Source organism: Symphodus melops (genome assembly GCF_947650265.1).
Source record: "Symphodus melops genome assembly, chromosome: 15".
Lineage (NCBI taxonomy): Eukaryota > Metazoa > Chordata > Actinopteri > Labriformes > Labridae > Symphodus > Symphodus melops.
In genome coordinates, this window is record NC_136705.1 from 16,706,176 (window position 1) to 16,731,446 (window position 25,271).

Here is a 25,271-nt window from a genome sequence, read left to right on the forward strand (position 1 = left end):
AATTCTACATGATGTCACGTAAGCAACAACATAGCAGCGCAATAAAGTGCAGTCAGAAGCAACTTTCACACAAAGGTAGACAAGATATATACGAATAACCCTGTAAAGCCAAAAAAAAACAGGACGAAAAAGAAGAAGCAGTTCCATGTGATGATGAAGAATCTGTTTTACCTCATCATCAGGATCAGACTCCATATCCTGTGGTATTCCAAGATGCATTGCAGGAGAGGAGAGAGGTGACACAATGGAGAGCAGGGACGTTATAGTGAGCGGGGAGATGGAAAGAAAAGTTCAGGGGATGAAAATGGAGCAGCAAAAACAACAAAACGCATCAGAATAAGTCTATGGGATTAATCAAAAATAAACAGCAAAATAACAAAAGCAAAAGCAAAATAATTTCAGTTTCTTGTGATCAATGAACACCACAACAAACAAAACATTGTCTTTTCTTTTTGCGTAATACTTGTACCCACAGAGAGCCAGGCAATAGAGAAAGCACGCTGTGCATGTGTGGCTGCATGTGTACGTTGTGGGGTCTTATGACTGGCACAGGCTTTAACACCAATAAAAGACACAAGCAGCAGGCAGTCACTTCTGACCAAATGACCTTCAATGGCTCCTCTGGATGTCAGGACAACACTACTCTCTGTATTTCTGTTCAATTTGCATGTAAATGATATGAAATTGCCTAAAAAGGATGAACCGTTCCACCATGGCGCTCCTACCTTCTTGTGTGTTGGCAGTGTGATATTCAAATTGCATATGGCAGTCTGTGGAAGGCCTTTGCTGCTTTTTGGCTCTCTCAGGAAGGAGAGACGGCCACATGGCTCCTGGCCCATATCTCTGATCTGTGGAAGACAGCAAAAATTCAGAAAAGTATCGTATTTAAAATGTTCAAGAAGGAACCTGATCAGGTAAAACAATTGGGGAGGGGAAGGTTTCAGCTTCAACGTAGTAGAAGAAAATTCACTTTTGTGGGTTTCTTTTCTTCTTAAACCTATTCAACATTCCTGAAATATTAAATTGTCATAAAATACACAAAGGATGGAAGGAAAGGATGCAACAGAATGTGATTCGTTTCTCAGTCACATGCACATCAAAGACTCAGACCAAAATAGAGACATTTCTTCTTTTAGAATCACATCATTCCCTGACACTTGATGTGCCTGGGCTGTGGTTAATGTTTTTAATATTACCACTTCAGACATAATTTTATCTGCATGTACTTTGTAGAAATGAGAACAGAGTATTTCATACCTTCACATTGAATGGAAGTCTGTTTTCCTTGAAAGAGTAGAAGTTAAAAACCAGCTGCTGCCCACTCTTAGTGAGAGGAGACAGGTTGCCATAGCAGTCCACATGGATAGGCTTGCCCTCCAGAACCTACATAAATCCATTAAGAAAAGAGGAATTCATTAATCATTGAAATGTATTGATTCGTCAACTCATTTTTATCGTTCAACACAAACAGAAGAAACCAACCTCAATATCTTTGCTGCGTGCCACTTCCTCAAAGTTCTCCTGCTGCTCGAGGGTTTTGTCAACCTTGTCGTCCGTCATGCAGAAGCAGCGCAGCCGAGCCTCGACAGGGTCGTTCATCTTGGCGAAAACCACAAACTTGGCCAGGTACGGCACGCAGATCAGCTCCCGGTATAACTGAGACGCTAGACTCACCGTCTCAGGAATCTGGTGACAGTCTGCGAGCCAGAACCTGCGGAGGAGAGATCAGACAAAGAACGAGCAGAAATGAGAAGAGAAGTGGTGAACGAATTATGATTATGTGGGCGATTTACAGCAGCCTAAATAAAGATAAGTAAATCTATCAGCAGGGATTAATCAAATAAGGTGGGATATTCCTTTGAAGGTTGAGCACAGACACGTGTGTTGTAGCAATGTGATTACAGAGCCACGACAGGGTTTCTCTGCTAATATCAGGCTGCACTCTCACAGCATGATTCCAATCTAGTAAGGACGAGAATACATTTAGATACTCTTAAGTTGCAGAGGTCAGTTCAGAAACCCCAGTGTCTGGAAAGCCAAAACAATGGTTAACTTTGTACCACTTGGGAAGATGTTGTTTGCATTAGAAAACTACCACCAAGTCATGAACAAAACATCAATACAAAGGAAAAGTCAAGCTATTTAATGTTGTGATACAGTGAGAAATAGTGATCTAATGCATGCACCTAATGATTGTATTAATACAAAATGCATCTAATTTTTGATTCACAGCTCATTGTTGAGCTCACAGGGAAATGTCTATAGCAGTTACCAAAGGTACAAGAGCATTCATCATACTTTTTGTTCTGTACCAACATCAGATGTCTGTATATTGGGACATAGGATTTAAAGGTGTAGATAAGTTCAACACATAGCTTCAATAGCTTTTCTTTACTTTGTGTTTATCACCTTTGACTGTCCTCTTAGTGTATGACGTGTGTGTATGCAGTGTGTTTGGTTTGACTCACCTGGCCGAAACATTTGTGGTGAAGGAGACGCAGTCAGTAACAAAGGACAGCGGTGTGGTCCCTGTGATGTCCTCCCACTGAGCAGGAGACATCCCTCCTGCATGAATCACAGCCAAGAGATGAGATCAATACTTTTGCTGCCTCACCCGGGGTTTAGCTTTTAAAGCCTTCATGCTTTTATCTTCGCGGTCCTTCATCTTCTTATATTGCCCAGTGACTTTTGAAATCAAATAAGGCCAAGTATGTCTGGCTTCACAGTTAACATATCCATAACACAACTAAGGGAATGACGACTGTAACTTTTTATTTGTCGAAATGTTTAAAGACAATTTGAATAGAAGTGTGGCGAGATATTACATATTACAATGTTTGGCTACTGTACTTGTCGTACTCTAGTTATTTACAGGTCTACTTGCCTGTGATACTGCAGAGCAGACGCAGGCAGGGTGCAGAGTCCCCGCGGTGGCCTTCTGCCGATCGAGGTGGGACAGGGATCGTCATGGTGATGGGCTTGTGGAACTTCCGCCTCCTGGGCTCGACAGTAACAATAGGGCTGAAGGTCGCTCTGTTCCCAAGAACTGCCCGTGCCAGGTCATCGGGCACAGGCTGGGCCTGAACGTAAACAAGGGAAGACAGATTGAAGCAGAATCATTGTTGATTTGTTGATTTAACTTTGAGGATAAACAAACATCACCCAGGTCGGGTATAAATTAATAACAGGTCAGTTTACAGGATTTGAAACAAAAAAAAAAAAAAAACTGAGTCAGGATTAATATCTTATATGAGAAGATCCCAGGAGGCCTGCTGTACCTGCAGGCCAACACGGATCCTCTTGGTGAGCGCCCCCTGTGGGAAAGAGGCCTGGACCATGGGCACAGTGCTGCTGGACAGGAGACCCCCGTCAGGACCCACGTGGTTCGACTCCTGCTTGATTCTCGACACCACAGCAAAATACTGAGGGAAATCTCTTGTGACGATACGGCAAATGCGCTTCTTCTCGAGCTCAACAGGACTGTCCAGCTCTGTGACAGAAAATATTGCTTTTATTTTTAGGGATTTTATGAAGCGTTACTTTGTAAGAGTGCACTTTACACATTTTTCTCATTAAATTTAAACATTAGGTTCTTATGAGCCACAGGGTAATGGTGGAAGAACTGACCAAACATTTCACTCACTCAATTGTTGTTATTTTTAAAAAACAAATGTTTGTGACTATAAGTTCAAGAAACGACTTTTTTAATTCTGTTTTTAGTGCAATTCAACTCTTCATTTTATAATTCTGTATTTCCATGTTATTTGTTCTATGTTGTTTCTGTTTGTTGTTACAGCTTACAATGATGGGATGGGAGTTATGGACAACATGGGAAAACAGAACAAAACAAATCTCAATGCTCATTTTCACCCTGCCAAGGCTTGTGTGTTTTATTTTGCAGCGAGAAATTAAGCCGAATGAACAACAACTCAATTAAGTTTTTTTTTCTGTATAAGGTTATATTTAATATATCAGAGTCAAAGAACTGCTGTTTAAGGTCACTTTCTGACACACAACCCTGGGTTATGTGGAAAAGTTTTTGAGAGTGGATCAGTTAACCTCCACACTTTCTCTTGTGCTGCACAAACTCTCTTACTCTTCTTTTTTGTAAAACTAGGTACAAGTGGCAGGTTTCTTTTTCTTACCTTCTTCCATTCCAGCCAGCAGATCAATGAGGTCTTCCGGTCTGGCGTCTGACTGATGCTCCTTCCACGTGTCCCCATTTTCACTCCGTAACACAATCAGCTCTCTCTCTTTACCCCGCATGGAACCAAAATGAGGGATCTCCACAATCACAGGACTGAAGAAAAGTAAAAACAAATATTTTAGAGCTGCTGAAGGAGGTTTAAGGAGGCAATAAGCTGAAATGAATTGCGATATAATAGTAGCTATAAGAAGATATCTTCGTTATTTTTTTCTGTGGCCCGCTGAGAACTGCAACCGGTCAACACAGAAAGAAGCGTCGTACCCTAGGAACTGAGCCCCAGCAGGTCCAACCTCCACCAGGCGGCTCACCAGCCCCTCTCCCTCCACCATAGGTGGGGGGTAGGCCAGCTTGTGCCTTTTGGCCAGGCGGCAGGTGATGCGTGTCGGCGCTGTGCACTTCCTGGGAGGGATGATGATGCGCATGCCATTGTGGCGGCTGCCTCTCATGGAACCGCCACGGGCATCCACCATGAAGCTAACCAAGAACCTGCAAGAGAGCAACCATGTTAAAGGCAGAAAAAAAGAGAGAAATAAAGATAGGAGCTATAACACGGACACAAGTGAGGAGGACGCTTCCCATGCTGTGATCACCGTACAGCCAAAAATTGAAAGAAAAAAAAAAAGAAAGAAAAAAAGAAAGACAAAGAGACCAAACAGTAGAAAGAAAAATAATGATGCTTTGAGTTCTGAAAATTGGTAGCTATCACCTTTACATGCCTCCTTAAACAGCAATAAAAATGGCCTGAATCTAAAAAGATTTGCTAATTGTAAGTTCTGTGAGGAACATTCAGCTTGTAACTTTTAGTAAAAACTACCACAAAACTACCATCTAAACTACCGTTTAGTGTAGTCAGCGCGTGGACAAAGGGATGCTTATTGTCTCTTTGCTGATCTTGACCTGTACTTGTTAAAGTGTAAGAGCAACATGTGCGAAATCTACAGAAGCAAATCATAAAATAAGTAAGAGTATAAGATATGAAGGACCAGAGGAACATTTGTATCTGCCACATGGCCACCCACGTGCACATCGACTCGAGGGAGGAGGGGGCGGGCTGAAACAGCTCTTTCCGAATTTCAATTTGAATTTGAAAACTGCAGTACCCCAGGACAGCGGGAAATATGGAAGGGAGAGTAGATGTTAACTACATTTAAAGAGAACTACAGCACCCATCATTTGGTACAATCTCACCGCTGGAGCTTCAACGGCCCTTCCTGCGTTCTTTCAACAGTCAAACTCACCAGAAATCTTTGCAGTTTAAAATGTTTTGGCTGTGTGCAGTCAAACACTTTGTCTGACACCTATCCCTCTGCAGCATTTTAAAATACCGTACATTAAAAATAATGAGAAATTATTTAAGTGACGGTCTGGTTTGCTTTTACATGGTATCTATTTCGGCATCTTTTGAAACAAGCTAAAAACTCCTCACAGGATCTTTAAGCTGCTTCTAGTTTCGAGGCAGAAGGTGAGACTGTTACCAACGTTTCAGGTTCTGGAAAGCAGCATTTACTGATCATATATTAAACACCTGCACAGATGTTTCACCAAGAGAGGGTAAATATGATTATTATGTGATGTGTTCTAATCCTTAAAACAAGAGAATGTGTTTGTATCCCGTACAGTAAAGAGGGGAGAAGAAATAGAGTGTTGGATTAAGTAACTGTATGCACTTAAACTGTATATTCTATTATACTTCAAACATTTATCTTGTATATTTTCTATGTTGCGTTTTTTGATCTTTTTATTAAAATTGCTAAATCCCTATAAGCTTTTAGGGAAGATGTATTGGCAATGTGCACTGTGAGAGAGGTAGAGAGAGAGGTAGAGAGAGATTGCACATCACTGAGAGACTTCCAAACACATCAAATACACACTTCTAAAATCTACGAGGTGCAAATGAAAACACCAGACCACACGGATGAGATGAGGAAACACTGGAAAAGGAAAGAGGAGGTAAGTAAAGGAGAGAGAGTGTGTGGGAGACAGAGGTGGAAGAGGGAGTGACATCACTGCGGCATCATGGGTGAGAGCAGCGAACTCAGTCATCACCTGGAGTCATACTGAGGGAGCGGGGAGGAGAGGCTGCAAAATAAACACATGGAGGCAATGCAGGAGGCAAACCCCCAGGACCTAGTTTTAGTATCAACGTTTCACAGTCACTTTCGGGATCTGTATCAACTACTGAGGAGTGAAGTAAAGATTACACAACAGGGGAAAAAAAATAACAGGAGAGACAACACATAAGACTTAATGAGGACATAATGAAAACTAACAAAATATTACACGCATATACTGCAACATACAAAAAGCAAAATGAGACAAAAATAGGACTTCAGAAATGACACTAGACACGACAGATCCCGGTATTTAATTCCTGAGTATGATACCTCAGGGATGATGCATTAAGTTTTATGCAACGTCGACATTAGCATTTTATAACATCATACACTCAAAGTATGTGAGGCGCTTCAGAGCAGACTCTTATCAGCTTAGCCAAATGAGACACATAAGCCCTGACTCTGTGCTTTGTTTCTGGGATGATAAAAAAAAGAAAAAGAAAAAAAAAGTGTGTGTAGAGAACATGACTCGATGTATGGTGTGCCATGAGAGCTTTCGATGATGACTTTTTTTTTTCCAGCACTGCAGAAATCTCACAGCCGTGCAAATTGTCTGCATCACTGCTGCAGATTTTGCTGACCATTAACTCTTAGAGGTAGAACAAAGACAATACAACTGTTTTGTGCGGTAAGCACAAAGAATGTGTGATTCTGCAATAGTTATGTTGATGCAAATGCAGTTTGTGTGTGTGTGTGTGTGTGTGTGTGTATACGTATACACATGGAGCTTGTGCATATCGTATAGAAAGTACAGCTGTTCTCACCCAGAGTGAATGGGGCTGGACACAGAGTTGTGGCTGTGGTCCATAGTGTCTGGTGTCCAGCTGTAGCGCCGCATACACTCCGTGCTGTAGTCTCTGGTCACGGCCAGGTGCTGGGAGAAAAAACATTGTGGAAAAGTCAGACAGAGATTGAGCCTTAAAACTTAAAAGAAAAGAAAAGCATTTAAAGTAAGAGAAAAAAAAAAGCTAATTGTGAATCTTTGCATGGACATAAATGATGAAACACGAGATCCTGGAGTCATGCATGATATGGAGCTGATAACCTTTATCGTTTCTTTTCCAATAAATATTGTGTATTTACCTTTATCGTTTCTTGACTTAGTTATATTTCATCAAAATTACCCCCATTATTCACGCCTTACCAATAGCATAACAGAGGACACAATAATCTAAAATACATTTTACTGTGACACATCATCAAAGCATGCAACAATAATCATGATGCTTGAAAAACTCGAATCTGCTTACAATAAGCTTACAGAAATCTGTTCTTGTGTTACACAGAATAATAGACACTCAGAATAGGATGAGAGTGTTCAATTAGAGACAGATAAATGACACAGACCCCATCCTAAAAAAATAAAAAAATAAATAAGTAAAATGAAATAAAAAAATAAACACATGGACAACAACCAAGACTCAAGACAAAATGGGAGCTGAACTTCTGACTGATAAATGACACGTGAGGATGAGGCGGACGTCTGAACACTTTATACCTTATTGAGGGGGTCAACCAAGTAGGAGATGTCTTTACAGACACTCTGAAGCTTAAAGGAGAGGAGAGACAGTTCAGAAGTCAATCTGACGACCATTTATGGTCATTGTTAGCTCGATATACTGTGTGTGTTATCCAGACTGCTTTGTTTCAAGTCATTTCATTTCCAAATGAGAAAAATGTTGGTTTTTCCCTCCATCAGGACGAGACGATGCTACAAGTTGGGGATCTAAACGCAAACAGTCCCAATATAGATTGAAGCGGATGTTATTGTTATTGAAACCTCACACAGCCGATGTAGGAAATTGTTTGATTGCATGAGAACGGATCACCAAGTCAGAAAACAAGATTTTGATTTGGAAGTGCACACAGGTTGTAATAATGTCGTGTTAAAAAGATTCGCTTATTGTGTCAAAGTCAAGAGCTCATGTCGGCGCATTGAGTTGGCCGTGTTTAGTTCAGGGTCTCTGGTGATGCTGTCATGGCACATGTATTTCATTTTTCTCATATTGTTTATAATCTAAGAGGAACACAAGCGCTCCACAGGCTGGCCGAACCCTGCAGAGGAACATCTTTTTCCACGAGAGAAGCAGAGAAGGGCCTCCCAGAGTCCTTAAGTTTGAATAAACTCTTCGTCAAGGTGCTATACACTAACCCTCAGCACTTTGGCAGAGGCAAGCGTGACATCAGCACTGGCCTCTGCTTTGACCTTTGTGCAAGACAAGTAAAGCTACACTGCTCCTTGTTTTAACTCTACTCTTTTTGTGTTTCCATCAAGGCACCGATAGAAACACAGCTGGAAAAATTGTGAAAAGGAGCAATAAATAGAGGGAACATATGGCATAACATAACAGACATACATAACATAACAGAAATATGTTCTTACCGTGTCCTTTGTAGGGGCCAGAATCTCCTCAATCATCATACTGTCCCGTGCGAAGGAGCTCCGGTTGAGTGTGTTGGACCTATCCGAACTGAAGGAGCGGAGGCTACATGTTACCACGCAACCAAGTGCCGCGTGCGACAACAAGTCACGGGCAGGGGAACACAAAATAAAAAAAAAGCAAGGGACAAATTACAACATGCAACCTCCAGGGAACCAGGTTTTTAACTTACTGGACAGAGAGAGTCCGAAAGTTAGAAGTAGGGGAAATAGAGGGAGGTGAAAGAGTCTGCAGATAACGCTGCAGGTTATTCAGAGATGGAAATGAGAGTGAGGTCAGTGTGTTTGCATTAAGTGATAGAGGTGAAGAGGAGAGGGCAGCTTTTGTGATCGTTTCTCTTGTGAAGCTTTTGTTGATATGCATCCCTGACACAGATGTAACTAAGCGCGTCTAACGAGTAAATATGAAAGGCAAAAGTAACTAAATAGAAGCGTCTGAGAATCACAAGTCGTCTCCGTGCAAATCTTCTATTGGAAGTCACGAGAATAAAAGGATTTCTAAGGTCTTCCAACAGCTATATTCGACTCCGGCTCAGAGACTGACATCCCTTTATTCTAAGATTAGCAGCTGACCCAGACCTGTTTCACAGTGGCGTAACACAAAAGAGAATCTGGTCTTTTCTATCTGTCTTGCTGCAGTCTGCTTTATGGCTGTGTGTGAGGTGACGTGTGCCTATTTTTGCAGCCTCTCAAGCTCAATGCGGCGCTGCTGATTCTTTTCAGGGCTATTTTTTCTCCCTTGTACTTTTTTTTTTTGTACAGTGATTTGATCAGCGCAGAGGAGCCGTAATGGTTTCATGAATGCATACAGCACAGCAGCTGACAATATGTGCATTTCTTCTGGAAAAGTTGTGTAAATAAGCCATACAAAGACTGTGCTTTTGGGCTTTTTGTGCATGACAAGGGGGCTGAAATAAAACGATAGCCCAGTGATAAAGCTGACTACTGTGTCTTATTTTGTGTATACTGTATGTGTGTTGATATGTCCTGTGTGTGGGGGGCGGTGGGGAACCAGGGGGGGGCGGTGGGGGGGATTGCAGAGCTCAGCGTGTTTGAGTGGGCACACTATTCAGCCCAGAGAGAAGCCCTTTATTCAGCACAGCCTGCCTAACCCGCCATCGAAGTTACCAAGCAACTCTGTGTGGCCTGAATGGACTCGCTGGCATGGCAGTGCCGCGCCCCCCCCCCCCCTCCTACCGCACCCCACTGCCCCCGCCTGGACCGTGTCTTTTCTTCTTGACAGCTTCTTTCTCTTTCTGTCCATCCTCCTCTTAACATCCATACATTTAATGTTCTCTTTGCTTCCCCTCTTTCTGTCTTGTATGTCCTTAATGATCTGTTCTTTATTTCTGCATGTCATTGCCCTCTTTTCAGCACGGCTGCCTGACCATCTCTTTCTCTTTAAGACCCCCAGTTGCAAAGTCTCGACTGTGTTTCCTTTAAATTAAATAAAAGGGAAGACGAATCCACTCCTCTCCGCTTTGCTGCCCGTCTCTGACACCAATCCTTCTTTGTCACCATCATCTCACGCTCCAAACCACACCATTCATTTTACTATTGAAATCTGCGTAGTGGCTAACTACACCTCCTCTAATCCAAACAACTTGTTCTGCCTTGAAATCTCATATACATAACAGAAGTCCCCGTTGTTCAGAGCACAGCTGTGTGGAGACAGGGTTTGAGTCGTGACGTGTCCATTTGGTTGTCTGTGCATGCATGTTTCGGGTCAGTCAGAACCAGTGTCTGTCCTGATATGTGTGAGGGATTTTAAAAAGGATGGGCCGAAATTCCAGAGTATTCTCCGGCTGTAAAGTTTCCATCTCTGCATCATTTTACATCCAAAAGCAATCTGAATCATACTGGGACATCTCCGTGTAAAACAGGGGGTTGATTGTGAGTAGACGGATGTATTTGATCCCTGGAAGTTACACTTAAGAGGGACAACATAAATAAAGTGCCACTTGTTAAAGAAAATAGCCAACGTCTAAAAGAAAGAGATTATTCCACGCAACTTCAACCGAAATCATGTCAGCAAACAAAAAAAAAAAAACAACTTCAATTTCCAGCAAGACTGCCTCTTGTCCAAACCTGCATTAGAGAGTGAACACACGTATATTTGTTCTGTGATTCAAAGATGACGTGATTCAAAAGATGAGAAACAAGTGTGACTGTAGACCAGCTATTATGGACGTTCACAAAAACACAACAAGCAACACATCCACAAACAACACCAGCAACACTCGATGACGACGATGCGCGACGGATGACTCATGGTTTGGGTTAGTGGTTTTATGGGTCTACTGTCAGAGTTACACAGCAGTTTTGGAGATCACAGGGGAAGGACACCATTCAGAGCAGCTTACTACGACTACTTGAACTATTACTTTTCAGTCCTTACCTGATTCTAGGGCTAGAATGAAAGACGAGGGGCAGAAAAACAAGGGAAAGGACAAAATAGAAGGGTGAAAAGCGAAGCATTTTGAAGACATTCAAGCAGGACATGCCTTTCTTTAATTCTCCTCATGACAATAAGGCTGCGCTTTGGCATAGTTTAACACTTCAACTAGACAAGAGTTTTTAGGGTGTGTGTGTGTGTGTGTGTGTGTGTGTGTGTGCAGCCCAGTAAAAAAAAAAAACGCATACCATGCAATGTTGATGTGATTAACAGAAAGGTAAGGAAAAGGAAATAACTTGCTCAGCATAACACAGTCAAAATCATATATTACAGCATTACATTCAAATCCTGCAGAAAGAGAAGGCAATAATACCCTGCTCTGTTTCAGTCTCAGAACTGTTCTACTACTTCATATATGTAACACCACCTGTAGTACATATCCGACGTTTCGTGTTTGTAGCTCTCCTTTTTAGCAGATTGTGATGTCACCAGTTTTAAAAAAAAGAGAATATCTGTAGAACTATTTTGATCTGAGGCACAACAATTTTAGAACGTAAATGACGCCCCAAATCCCCTAATTGGAGTCTAAAAAAACCCTTGTTTTTTCTTCATTTATTACACACTGCAAACTGCAATTTCCATTAATGTATTATCCCTGTCAAAACTCTTTCCATAATGCTCACCAAACATGTGTGTTTACATGGAATCGCTCCGGGTTTTTTCCTTGTTTGTGGTGGCCTGCTGATGTGTGCAGCTTCCTGTCACCGTTAATGTTGTTGTTTTTATAAATCCAACCATCACAGTGCATGTGCCATCTGTTAGTGTGGCTACAATACACTCCGGGTCTGCACAACACTTGTCTTGTGTGCCTGCTGATGTGTTTTCACTAGCAATGCCAGTTTTCCACTGCATACTTTGTCCACTGTTTGAAACTGTGGAGGCCTGTTGGGCTTCCTGATGTGCAGCTGTCCACACAAAGTATCAAAGATAGCAGAGTTCAAATGCTCAATGTATACCTTGTGTGTTATACAAGGGGCCATGTGCAATCTTTGAATAGTTTTGAATGAGGCCACACAAAAAAACGCTGAATCACTTTGTCAGGTTGAATCATTAGATGGCAACTCTCCAGATGCTTTCGCTGTCAATTTCCATTCTTCTGTTTTTGGTGTGTGTTCGTGTCTCAGTGTGGCGTAATAAACGCTTTTGTGGGAAGAACAGCCTCAGCACCATTGGAGGTGATGATGTCACACACTAAGGATACGCATATACTGGCCACACTTCTAACAAGTTGGGTGAAACAGTTGACAGCATAGCAGAGCTCAGTGGTTTTCAGGAAATAAAAGTGACAGGTGCCTACCTGGCTGAACGGGCTCCAATGCTGAAACCCATGTAGCCCTCCTGAGGGAGAGAATCATCCCCCAGCTCTTTGAGGTCCTGAGGCCGCAGGTATTTGTCCGTGTCCCCAGTCATTGCATCCTCACCTGATGGGGGGGGGGGGGGGGGGGGGAATCATAAAATCCTCCAGTCAACTTTAAAGCTAATTCAGGAAGAAAAAAAAAAGAGGCAATGCACCACCTCAGGTCGAAAAACAAGCCGTCACCACTGTTTGATTATGTCACCTAAACCAAGCTTTAGATCATTTATCAACACCACTCTGCCTTTAAACCCAGCGTACCTTCCCGCAACTGCATAGGCCACTGCAACTTTTCCTTCATAATTTGACTGTGGCAGAACAACATCATGCAGAGAAAACAGAGCACCTACGACTCTGTCAGAGGACGGGGATACATTCAGAGAATAATGCCATCAGACAGAGCAGCAAAGCCACTTTGCGGTATATCTGGAGCTCCCAGTAAAACCAAACGCAGCTCCTCACATCACTCAAAGACAGCGCAGCAGAGGCTCAGACTGCGACTGGATACAAGAGCACAATGAGAAAAGAATAAGCAAGAAGTGAAGAACCGCATCGCACCTCGATCGGCGGACCGGTGGACGATGACACGCCGGTCAACGAAGCCGGCGGAGCGGCTACAGTGTTTCCCCTTCTCCCTCATGTCCTGCTCTGTCCTACCTGCAACACTCCGCTCCTTCACCGCAGCCCCTCCCCCTACCTTCAATACTGCCGCACTCCGATCACACAGTAACACCACCATCAAGTTAGGGGACGCTACAAGTCGGCGTTTCCGGTGTCAAATTTCAAAATAAAACCACATGTAAAAGTCTTACTTTGTTTAACTTGTCTATGTCAGAGGACTAGAGATACTATTCAACATTGGAATTGGCTTTCCTCACATTTTTTCGTCTGCTTGTATGGGTAAATAAATTGCTGTAGCATGTTGAAATGCCTTCCTCCAGCAGCAACCTAGGCCAAACAAACAAAGTAGCCTAATACTTTTATTTAGGGCAACAATATATCTGAAAATACTCCTAATCAGGAAGGTTATATTAATTCAATCAGCACATTGGGAGTTATTTTTTAATCAACATTAATGGTAGCCTAATTGTTTTCTTCAGTTTGCTCATTCTTTGTGAGCTGTTAATCATTTCAGACTACTCTCAAAGAGACCAATATTATGTTTCAATAAGGCCTTTACAATCAGATGTTTCCCGTTACAAACAACTGTTTTGACATTTAAAGTAAAATAAGCTGTATTTGCATTTTTGACTGCATAGCTATAATTTAAGTTGTGCCTTTATTCTGATGCACGTACTAATGACCCAACTTCCTGTGCTTTTCTGGAAGGTTTGTCTGACTTGACACAACAGGGGAACAATTGGCTCCCGTTGCTGTAATAATGTTTTACCGTCCCATTCAAGCTCAGATACCCAAAATACACACATAATACAGTACACTTCTACACGCACACAATCTCTCTCTCTCTCTCTCTCTCTCTCTCTCTCTCTCTCTCTCTCTCTCTATTACACACACACATACATATCACTTCTTCTAACATAGATCATCTTCAACAAAGTCAGGGCAACAAAAATCAAACATTTAAACCTATCGTGTAAAACAAAACAAAAAAAGCAAAAAGCCAGTAATTACTTCACAACTTCACCGTCTAGCTTATGCGGAACATCAACAACAAATCGTTTTTTTAAAAACAGAAAGCTAGTTCTAAATTCTGAGTGACAAATGGAATAACAATGAGATCCTCTGTCTCTTATTACATATGCGCAATCAAATTACAAACACCGGCTACTGAAACTTATTCGGATTCTCTACCGACTTACCTTTGACTAATGCAGACATATTGATCTGAACTATGTTAATGTTTCCCTCAGCCATGTCTCGTTCTCTACAGCTACGGAGAAAAAAAACTTGTGCGGTACGAAAAGTAGATCCAGTATGAGGCGACGACTGTCAAGTGGTCCATTCAATGCTTGAGTTGCCGATGGAAAAAGTTGCCCTCTTTTCACCCCACGCTCTTAACTCCACTCAGACCGATTTGCGTAGTTGTCTTTGGTGCGCACTTTATCTCTGCAAAGAAAAGAAACTCAAAAACCCTTCCAAGTTGTGCGTCTTTTTTTTGCCCCCAAACTATACAAAACTCTGGGTTATTGATAGCGTAAGTCCAAGCACTCTGTCATTGGCGGGCACACCGGGGTTAATTCCCATGCAGGCGGTTCAAAAAAAGCTCATCTCATAGGATTTAAAGACAGAAAGACTCGGTGCGTCTCTGGCTCAACTACATCCACAACAAAGCGCGTCAACACGGTCTGAGTGTTTACCGCTTTGTGGAGAACCCAGTCAGCTGACAGGCCGTTCGAGCAAACGCCTCGCAGAGGGAAACCTCAGTGGAGGAGACAGTGACGAAGAGAAGAAGAAAACTCTCACTGAGCGTTTTTTTTTTTCTTCCTCTATAGAGGCTGTTTGGCTGTTTGACAAACTGGGAGTGGGGCTCAAATACTGATGAAATAACAGCAGCAGCAGGAATCATTTTGACATGTTTCTAAATATGTTGCACAACAATTCTCTCTCTGGTTCTTCATTCTATCTATCTATCTATCTATCTATCTATCTATCTATTCTACATGTTGCAAACAATGACTTATACTTGCACAGGAAAAGTCGGTTCAACACAAGAACTGTTAACCTTCAAATTCACAAAACCAACTGCAAGAAGATTACCCTGAAATACAACATATAAACACCATAACAATATTTCATAATGTAATGAAGGAAGGGCACAACAAGTGAAGCTGTATTCTATATATGGTGCAATTAGAGGAACACACACACACACACACACACACACACACACACACACTCACACATACACACTTCAGCAGTGACCTGTCACACTCACTCAAACCTACAACTTAATAGGATTGGCTTCCCCCATATAGGATTAAAGAGAGCCGTGGACACTCTTTACCTCCACTACCTCCTTTCACACACACACGTGCACACACACACACATTTACACATACAAAGTATACAAAAAAAAACATCCTACAAAGATGACTGATAGCAGGCCTGAGCACAACACTGCTGCTGCTTCTGCACGAGAGCAATGCAGATGAATTATGTACGCAGTATAAACAGTTTATGTGGAGAACATGAGGCCATGGATACTCTTATTTATAATTCCTGCGAGGTAGTGATAACAAGCTCAATCATGAATATAGCAATGAGGATCTTCATCATACGGCTGTCGTACACTCTCGTTCATTTTCACTTGATCATTGCGTGTGCGTAACTTGTTGAGTCTAGCTGTATCACTTGACATAGAAACTCCACACCTCCCTCCTCTGACTGTCCCCAAAGCAACAGCCCATGAACGAGCTCATCAATTTTAAAGGCCGGCTGGCTCTGTGGTTCCAAAACAGAGGACAGGGGACTAGGGAGGACTGCCTGAAACAATGTGACTTGTACCATAAACTTGGCAGTGATATTTGGCTCTGCAGTTGCCACCAACACAGCCACAGTAGTCTGCTGCTAGCTATGCTATTATGTAATTTATTACGAATATCATACAGTATAACAAAAGGATGTCATTGACCTTGTTCTCATAGTCACAGTACCTCCTTCAAAAAGATTCCACAGAGTGTCTTCGTAAAGGGAATCATGTGGTATGTGCTAGACTTGTGCTGTTCGAGTTCTTAAAAAGAACAGCTTTGTAAGTAGCAGTGAAAATAGCATCAGCAGTGTCAGTTTGTGAAGAGAAGCAGGACACTCAAACCTGACAGAAAACCAAGACCAGATTCAAGGCTCAAACTGTTCAATAATTTAATGTTTGCTGATGGAGGAAAAGCTGACACTTTAGATTTCCCTGCTGATGGCAGACTGATAATTACAGCAAATAATAAATTTAAAATATAAAAATAGAATTTCTCCCATCTGACACTCTTATTGGCTGTTGGTATGATAACAAACGTTTTACTAACAGAGACCAACGTTTTTTTTAGTTTTTTTTTAGTGCATATTTCCCGCTGTAGAGAGACTTTGTTCTAATGAGGATGAAGAGCAAAGCAGAGTAGTATAGTATAAGAGAGGCGCAGAGGTTAGCTCATTAGCGAGGAAGGTGAGTTGTGCTCATATTAAAGGAAAACACACAAAGAACAGTGACAGAGGAGGCAAACTAGTGACAAGTACCTTCATCACCATCTGAAAAAGACTCCTCATTCAGAGTTTCCGGCACATTGGCCAGGACTGTGTGATTTAGACGCACACACAGTGAGACATGCACATGTTAATGAACAATGACATCATAATGCACAAAGTCACAATGGTACAGAAATCATATAGTGTACTGTGCTTCCTTTACTCCAATTAAATCTAGTCCTAATAACAGTTTACAGTTACAATTCATTAAATTTGCGTGATAAAAATGGCGGGAGGGAATAGTGATTATGAGCATATGTTTCATACCTTCATCGTCCGACATGTCGAGGAACTCATTCATTGTCTCTGGGACGTTGATTTTGTGTTTCTCCGATGCACTCTGTATACAGGAAAAAGCAAAGAGACAGCTTAGCTTTTTTCCCCCAAACAACTCCATAAAAAGTCCAAAAGGAAAAATGTGTAGATTGTCATAAAAAAAGATGGTAATTTTTAAGTCAAACTCATTAAGCATTGTTTAACTTTATTTATTGACTTGTTTATTTCCACTTTTTAGCATGTTTTTCATAATTCCTACATTGTCTTATCCTGTTTTATTTTACTTGATTATTTTTACTGTTATTTAACTTCTCTTTTATCTCGAAAGCTTTTTCTGTCTGACTTCCTGTTCCCTCATCATGAGTTCATAAAACCATTTTCCGAAGTCAGGTTCTCTTTTTATCGAGGCCTAAATTTAGTGGGGTGCCCATATTTATTTATTACTTTATTACTAACATTTTCATCATTTCATTTTTACTGCAGAAAACAAATTATCCGATGGCTCATGCAGTGTCTTACCATCCTGTCCCCGAACCTTACATGTATGTTTCCTGATGTTTTTAAAGCTCACAGTAATACCATAATCTCTGGATTTTCTACCAGCTCAATGTGGATATTTTGATACCCTGAGCAGTACAGCCTTTAAAAAGGCAGCACTGAGGTCCAGGAAGGACTAGAGTATGAATAAAAAAGAAGTGAACATATCTTGAATATGAAGCACTTTGATAGACAGACATCGCCTAATCTTTTAAATATTTTAACGACCAGGTTTGCTAATATAAAAGCTCAGTATTAGCAATCCAACTTAAGTGTGACCTACACATCTATTTCCTAATGTGGACTTTAAACTAAATCTTTAAGTGAAGATAAAGGAAGGATACTGCGATGTGTCAGCAGAGCATTTCCCCACGGAACTGACCAGCAGACACCCTGCAGGTTTCAGATGTAGGTTTACTCAGAGGCATAACACAACAGCGAGGCCTCTGTGAGTAACAAATCTATCAGACAAAAGTGTAGGGAAGCAACCTTGGTCTTTAAGTTTCTTCACTGCAGATAGAGACAGTCATGACTAAGTGACTTTGCTGCTGAATGTGCAGGATCTTTAGTGACCTCTCCGTTCTCTCTCTTCTCTTCACTCAATGTCGTTCCTTACTCTCCTGTTACCTCTTTATCATCACACCGCCTCTCTTTCTTTCGTTCCCGCTGTTACACCTTCATCCCTGCCCCTCCTTGCTCCTTGCTCCTCTTCCTCGTTGACATGTGTGTGGATCACAATGCCGTAGTGACCTGGGCTATTTGAGGAGAAACCTTAAGCTCTGATCTAAGCCCTCACTCTCGCTCTTAATACGGATAACCTCACACATGTGACACAGCGAGTCTGACTGACTTACTTGCTGCCTCATTTTCAGCCTTCACACACTGACTTCACTCACAGTACTCTGCAGGCTCACTGGACGAGTTCTAACTTAAAAGAAACAGCAAGACAATAAAGTTCAATGTCTCTGCAAACTAAGGATGCACTAATACTTTAACATGTCTCAGTCCTAAAGCGACATGTACTTTACATTCAATCAATCATATAGTTTGATTGAATAGTTTTTATAGAATCCTCATAATACAACAATGTGCTAAAACACAACTTTTGTTTCTAACATCGCTCACATCACAATCCTTTCTCTGTCTTTTAAATTCCTGATTGCGATGTTTTTCAGAGGCTCTCTGAGAAGCTCTTGAATCCACCACAAAATGGAAGTCTTAAAAAAATAAATAAAAAAAACTGCACTTGCAAGAGCATGGGAAAATATCCCAGAGCTATGTGATGAAAGGTTCAGGATGATCAATAAAAGAACTTCTCAGCCTAGTTTCAAAGTCAGTCACTTCATAACACATGACTGTTGATTTTGTTTTAATTATTGTCTATCATTATTATATTATGTAGCTGGACTGAATACAACATTATCATACTCTTACTTAAATTTCATAAAGTAAAAACGTGAAGAAAAATCAATGTTTGACCGAAGTGCAAGAACAAAATAACATCTTTTTAAAGTCTCATAATAACGTGGTCAAACATTGTTTAATATCTCAGCTATTTCTTCAATGTTGTATGAAGTTATTGTCTTGGTCCAGTTCTAGTATTCAACCTTTGTCCAAGCTATAGAGAATATTCACTAGTCCTTGAAAATGCTGTAATGTTTTGGTTTACTGATATACTGTAGATTGAGTGAACTGAATCAAAGGAGATGACATCTGACATGAAGGCAGTGCTTTACCATGGAAGTCAGGTTTTCATCCGTCACTGGCCTTAAAGTGTCCACCACTGAGATGTACCCGAGACGGCAGGCGATGGACAGGGCAGTGTTCCCGTTCTGACCGGCAGCAAACCAACAGGAAGTTATTCACGGTGTGGAGGCAAACAGAAAAAAAAACAAAAAAAAAAACACAAAAGAGCATTCAGTATGTCATCAAGCTTCTGCTCTATTGGAGTGTGAATGTGTGTTTGTGTCTGTGCCAGTGTGTTTGTGCACTGACCACAGTGAGCTCGTTGGCTGAGGCCCCGTGCTGAAGCAGCAGGTTGATGATGTGGGTGTGGCCCTGCTGAGCCGCCTGATGGAGAGGAGTGTACCCGTTCTAGACAGAGACACAGTCAGAGAGTAAATATTGAATCTGAACATGTGAAGTATTATGATCTGAAGAAAATAAAACAGTAAACATGCACATGTCATGAGGCATGCCTTTTTTTGTTACCTTTGTTTTGCCATTTATCCTGGCATTATTCTGCAGCAGGAAGTTTGCCATCTTTGCGTTGCCATAGTGACAGGCCACGTGCAGAGGTGTATAACCAATCTGCATGAGGAAAGCACAAAGAAGAGAAATAGACATTTAAAGGGCAAGAAGATGCACATAAGAAAGGAACATAGTTATGCCTTTCTCCTAGTGGAAACCTCTATTGAAGCAATGTTTTACAAAAGAAAGACATTTTTCTTTTATTGGGTGCATTTTATAAAAACATTTTTGTGCAAAAAAACCCCAAACGGTTTACTTAAGAAATAGACAACTGCCTCTTCTTCTTAGCATGCTTTTTCTAGATGTAAATATGTTTGAAGCTACATCCTATATCATGTCCTTGTTTATGAATACAGTGCATGATGATAATGGATTAGATTAGATGCGTGTATGACCTATTCGCTGTAAACAACTGTCCTGTCAGCACAAATATACACACACAAACACACACGTACACACTCACTCGCACTCACTCGCTCCATAACCTTGTGTTTGTCCAACCTTCAGCTGCAGCACCTTTTTGTCTCAGTGAATGTGAGCAGCCTGTCATGAGGCCTGCGTGTCTTTTTCAAAGTAACTGACAGAGCGTGACCAAATATTAGCGCATGAACGTACTCATGTGCATGTCTGTGTTTCACTGCAGAACCACCATAAGGACAGTGATCACCTCTCAAATGTCACTCCTTTATTTATGTAGCAACTAAGATGATTGCAGACAAATGTGTTTGTTTCCAAGAGAGAGTGTGTGAGTACATTTTTCCTATGATTAAAATCCAGGAAAATCTTGCTCAAATCGAGAGAAAATTACACACAGAACAACGAAATGCAGCAAAGTCTATGTGTAAATAAAAGAGACTACAGAAAAGAAGGTTATCTGTGTGGGTGCTTATAATATCTGTGAGGATTTACTTTAGTTTGTGGGTTGACATCAGCCCCGTGGTTGAGAAGGACTTCTGCAACATTGATCTTGTCTTCCTGAGCTGCTAAGTGGAGTGGTGTAAGTCCGCTCTGTGAACGCAGAAAGGACACATGAAAACGTGTGAACATCAGGATGCATTTGTTGAGATGACAGCTTATAACATGGCGGCTCTCTCGCAAACGAATCAGAGTTATTGTTTCTGTTGAGTTATTTGAAAATACGAGGGGCCCATCTGAAACTATCCTGCAAACAATGAACTCGTTAGAAAGCTTTATTTACAGCCCCAATATCATCGTAAAGGTCTAGTAATGCTATCATGCTATTTGTTTATAGTACACTGCTTCATTACTTTGAATTAACTTACACTTGTGTTCAAACATGCTGTCACAACATCGCTAGTTTTACCTTATTGCACACGTTTACGTTAGCGCTCTTGGTCAGGAGCAGTGACACCAGGTCCACGCTGCCCTCCTGTGCTGCGAGGTGAATGGGGCTGATGCCTTGCCGCGTGACAGCATTGGTGTCGGCGCCGTACTCCATCAGTGTGGTCCCAATGTCCATTTGGTTCTTTTTGGCAGCGATGTGGAGTGGTGTGTAGCCATTCTAAGACAGGACAAGGAGATGTATGAGTTAAAAGATTTTTGATTGAATTCGTCTCATTCGTCTGCCTTTGTTGACGGGTCTATCATCCTATTTACTGTATGTCATTGAAATGAGAATAGACAGATTAGGCCCGAGAAGAAAAGAAGAAGAAGAACATGAACATTTCACTTGTTGTCGCTTCAAATATAATCAAGTCAAGCCAGGATCAAATTGGAAATCACTTTAAATAATTTTGACTGTTTTGTAAGGTTTTAGGATGGCCACTGGCGAGACAGCCATAAAAATAGGGCATGAATGCATTTTTCTTGTAAATCCAAAATCAAGACTCTAACATAAATTTAAATTCATAGCATCTTACAAAAAACCTGTAATAAGCAAATCAAGAATTGACTTTAACATTAAACATTCATTTGACACAATGGTCTCAACTGTGGTCTGACCCATAGAGGAAGTGCCAAAATACAGCATGTTCTCTGTCGTCAAAGAAACGCGTAGTCGTATTCTGAATACAGTCTTAACATCATTACTCTTTTCAACAACTCGAGTTTTAACTTGATCTCTCTCATGGGAAAGCTGGGATTATTTGATGACCTTGTAAATGAACATCTGACACTTCGGAGAAAAGAGTTCTTTAGCTGGCTGAACATATAAACAACACTTGTCCAGCAGGGTAACAGCCACCATAACTTTAGTCACCATGGAGAGGACATGTTAGTAAACTAAAGACCGCATTTAAATACATTTCACTATTAGGAACCCCCTGTGGGAAGTTGGGTTTACAGAGACTCTCGGTGCAGGATTGAGGTCCAAAGAGGGGGCTAAAGAGTGGAGAGAAAGCCAGAGTCACTGTCCTTCTTCTTAGAATCAAAATTTGGTCCTCAAAGTGTTTCTTAACAAGACTTGTTTCACTAGTAAAAATCCTTATTTGGGATCCTCCTTTCCAAGATGTAATGCATGCCCCGTGTTTTATTTTGAAACTTTGTGATCATACGCTGCCAGTGTTTATTAGTACAAACAATGCGAGACAACTCCTTGGGAACACACACATTCATCCCTTTCCAAAAGCACCGAAATTAGTCCAAGCACCAAGCCAAATAAAAAACTAATTTATAGCAGCAGAAAAAAAGAGGGCCAGGGAGGGATGACTAAGAGTGTAGGAGGGAGGGAGGCTGGAAAAGTAAAGGAATAAATAGAGACAGATACAGATATGGAAAGTAGGAGAGCGAAGAGAAACAGAAACAGTTAGCAATGAGGAATCTTCTTTACACGCTTTGGTGACTTGAGCAGGATGTGTCTGTCTTCACTGTCACCCAAACAAGAAACAGTGACTTCCCACAATCTTTTAGATGCCTGCTCTGCTACTCTCCTCAAACTCATTCTGTAGTTTTGAAACACAACCGAACAACTTAACAATATGTCACTGACCGTACATGTGTGTGTTTTGTGAGTTTCAAATATTTCATCGCACAATGACGAAAGATTGCTTTTAATTTGGAACACACAAAACTTACAAACACACAAAAACGTATTTCACGCCAAATAACCATAACAAATATCCATGTGCTCTCCAGTTATATTTTATGACATATTTTATACTGCAGCATCAAAATAAACCACCAAGCAGAAAAAGCCAATGGTCTAAGCTAAACCTTGTCTGGTCAGGTGATTTCAAAGATTTCCCAAGCAGTACAATCACCTACATCAACATCAAACACAAGACCAGATGTGATGGGAGAAAAATGGGTGAGCGTTAGATCTTGAACACATTACATTTAGGTTTATGTCAATGGTCAGAGATGACACCAAGCCAGGTGATTTTATTGTGTGCGTATGTGAGTTTGTGTAGATACCTTGGCGGCAGCATGGGGGGAAGCTCCCTGATCCAGCAGCAGCAGAGCCACTCTCTGATTATCGTAGTGAGCGGCTACATGCAGTGGAGTTAGCCCGCTCTGAAACACCCACACCAACCACACACACACACGAGTACACAAACATCCGCAGACACACAAGCATGCAACACATCACCAGGTTAGAAAGTCACTGCACACACACGAGCACAATCCCGCAGATGAGTAGAATGGAAGGATCAGAGCAATGCAGAAACGTGATGAGAAATGTACATTCACCTGATGGAAGCTAGTTAGTACAGAGAACTGTTTAGAGCAACAACCTCATGCTGAAATATAGAAGAAGAAGCTTTAAGAAGGTGACACCATGAGTCTGAGGTTCAAACTGAAAAATAAAAAATATCTAAAAAATATCTGTAATATGAGTCTTTGATGAAAGGATTTGGTCCTGAGACTAGACCGAATAAAAATCACCGAACAATACATTGAAAAGCTTTAAATTACAGATTTTCAGTCATATTTTTTTTACTGAGTGTTGCTCGGAGTGGGAGAGATAGAGGACTGTCTAAATTGTACAAGTGATAGATTTTTTTTACTGAACTGTTGCATATTGTGTGTTTGTGCAAATGAGACAATGTGCAGGAATTTGCTTGCAATTATTGATAATTAAAAAAAAAAAACTGGATAGTTTTGGTGGCTAGGACTTTTATTTTTTCCATCATCTTTCAATATTTTTCTCGTATCCTACAAGAATTCTGGCATCCCATAAGGCAAGAGATTTGTAAATAATTGATCATTTTATCTTAGTTGGAGATAAAAACTTCTCTCTCATATCTTGTGGTACCACAAAATGCTTCGGCTAACTTTTTGAAACAGTTGCAGACGCTTATGTTACCCGCTTATCCTTCATTTCATTTTACAATGTTACATTTGAAACAGCTCTAAATCAAGAGCAATGGTGTGATTTTCTTTTACTGCATAACCAGTAGAAGTTGTAGCATTAGAGGAGCATTATCGCTCGCAGCAGCATCAGCAGCAACATGTTGTTGTTATTGTTCATGGTTTAAAAATGCTCCTTCAGAATGAACAACCAGAACTGAGTCAGCAGGCTGCTCAACAGGCAACTAGTGTTTCCCCACACATTATATTTACACTTGTATTTAGTCTCAAAAATAGTGCAGAGATTGTCATGAAAAGCCCATAAGCTATTATAATGCATTGTTACGGTGCACAGCTTTATTTGGGCTTCAAATGCTCTTTTGTTTAGAAGGTAAGTAAACTTAATAAGTCTTTAATCTCATCTTTACGAAAAGTTAGAGTGATTACGTTCAAAGAAAGGCCTTGAGGTTTGACTTTGTGTTCAGACTAACTATCAATGCGACTGATCGGAGCATGACACCACCAAACAGTGTGGAATCGTCATTATCATACCTGGCTACCATTATGTTAAATACTCTCAGATGGTGGCACACACTCATACGCATCCAGCCAACACCATAATCAGTGCCAGTAAGCTTGTATGTGAGAATGTGTACACAAGTGTTGTCTATCAAGGTGCCTGTGGAGGAGGAATGAACGCATTCTATGAGGCCGAATAAATGAGAATTACCCTAAAGGCTTTCATAAAAGTACGAGCATCTGTTTGTTGGTTGTCCCGGGATCACTGACACTCCTTTACACCACCACCTCCATCACCCCTGTTTCCAGCTGTAGCTTGGAAAATATAACACCAGAAGTGTCCTGTTTAGTCTCTGGGAGCAGGCTGGATAAGGCTAAGCAACAGAGAGAGCTTACAGGATGATTAATGAGCATAGCATCTTTGAATTACTTCCTAATTTTAGTCATTTGTTGGCAAGATCTCAGAACACAAGTTTAATAAAGTGTAGAATTAAAATGGATCTGAAATATCTTTATATCTGCTGATACTGCTTTTGTGTAATTCTCTCCAGCAGAGGCTTTGTACTTCGTAATAAAAGATTACCTTCAACATTTCGCTGCTCATAATCCTTTTGGGTGGGTTAAAAATGTTTCCAAGTGCTTATCTTTCATTTTAGCAAGAATTTCTAAGGATTATT

The 25,271-nt window shown here is 41.0% G+C and overlaps 1 protein-coding gene across 18 annotated transcripts in view; it reads right to left on the reverse strand.

Annotated features, from left to right (window-relative positions):
- Positions 1-25,271, reverse strand: part of LOC306836195 (ankyrin-3-like) — a gene marked incomplete at its 3' end in the record, with an annotated part of 92,681 nt that overhangs the window by 22,205 nt on the left and 45,205 nt on the right. For 4 of the 18 annotated variants that reach the window (XM_079363168.1, XM_079363170.1, XM_079363171.1 and 1 more), the window contains exons 17-38: positions 23,200-23,298; positions 21,152-21,349; positions 20,737-20,835; positions 19,789-19,887; positions 19,573-19,671; positions 19,314-19,409; positions 17,032-17,104; positions 12,514-12,637; positions 11,160-11,171; positions 8,705-8,807; positions 7,820-7,870; positions 7,086-7,195; positions 6,254-6,286; positions 4,469-4,693; positions 4,146-4,300; positions 3,279-3,490; positions 2,885-3,080; positions 2,469-2,565; positions 1,483-1,711; positions 1,258-1,383; positions 726-848; positions 172-198 (exon numbers count right to left, since the gene is read on the reverse strand). In XM_079363168.1, coding sequence (XP_079219294.1) covers positions 172-198; positions 726-848; positions 1,258-1,383; positions 1,483-1,711; positions 2,469-2,565; positions 2,885-3,080; positions 3,279-3,490; positions 4,146-4,300; positions 4,469-4,693; positions 6,254-6,286; positions 7,086-7,195; positions 7,820-7,870; positions 8,705-8,807; positions 11,160-11,171; positions 12,514-12,637; positions 17,032-17,104; positions 19,314-19,409; positions 19,573-19,671; positions 19,789-19,887; positions 20,737-20,835; positions 21,152-21,349; positions 23,200-23,298 — 2,586 coding nt within the window. Of the gene's footprint in view, positions 1-171; positions 199-725; positions 849-1,257; positions 1,384-1,482; positions 1,712-2,468; positions 2,566-2,884; positions 3,081-3,278; positions 3,491-4,145; positions 4,301-4,468; positions 4,694-6,253; positions 6,287-7,085; positions 7,196-7,819; positions 7,871-8,704; positions 8,808-11,159; positions 11,172-12,513; positions 12,638-16,755; positions 16,813-17,031; positions 17,105-19,313; positions 19,410-19,572; positions 19,672-19,788; positions 19,888-20,736; positions 20,836-21,151; positions 21,350-23,199; positions 23,299-25,271 lie in introns of all 18 variants that reach the window. The other 14 variants (XM_079363166.1, XM_079363160.1, XM_079363156.1 and 11 more) reach the window with 11 other exon arrangements.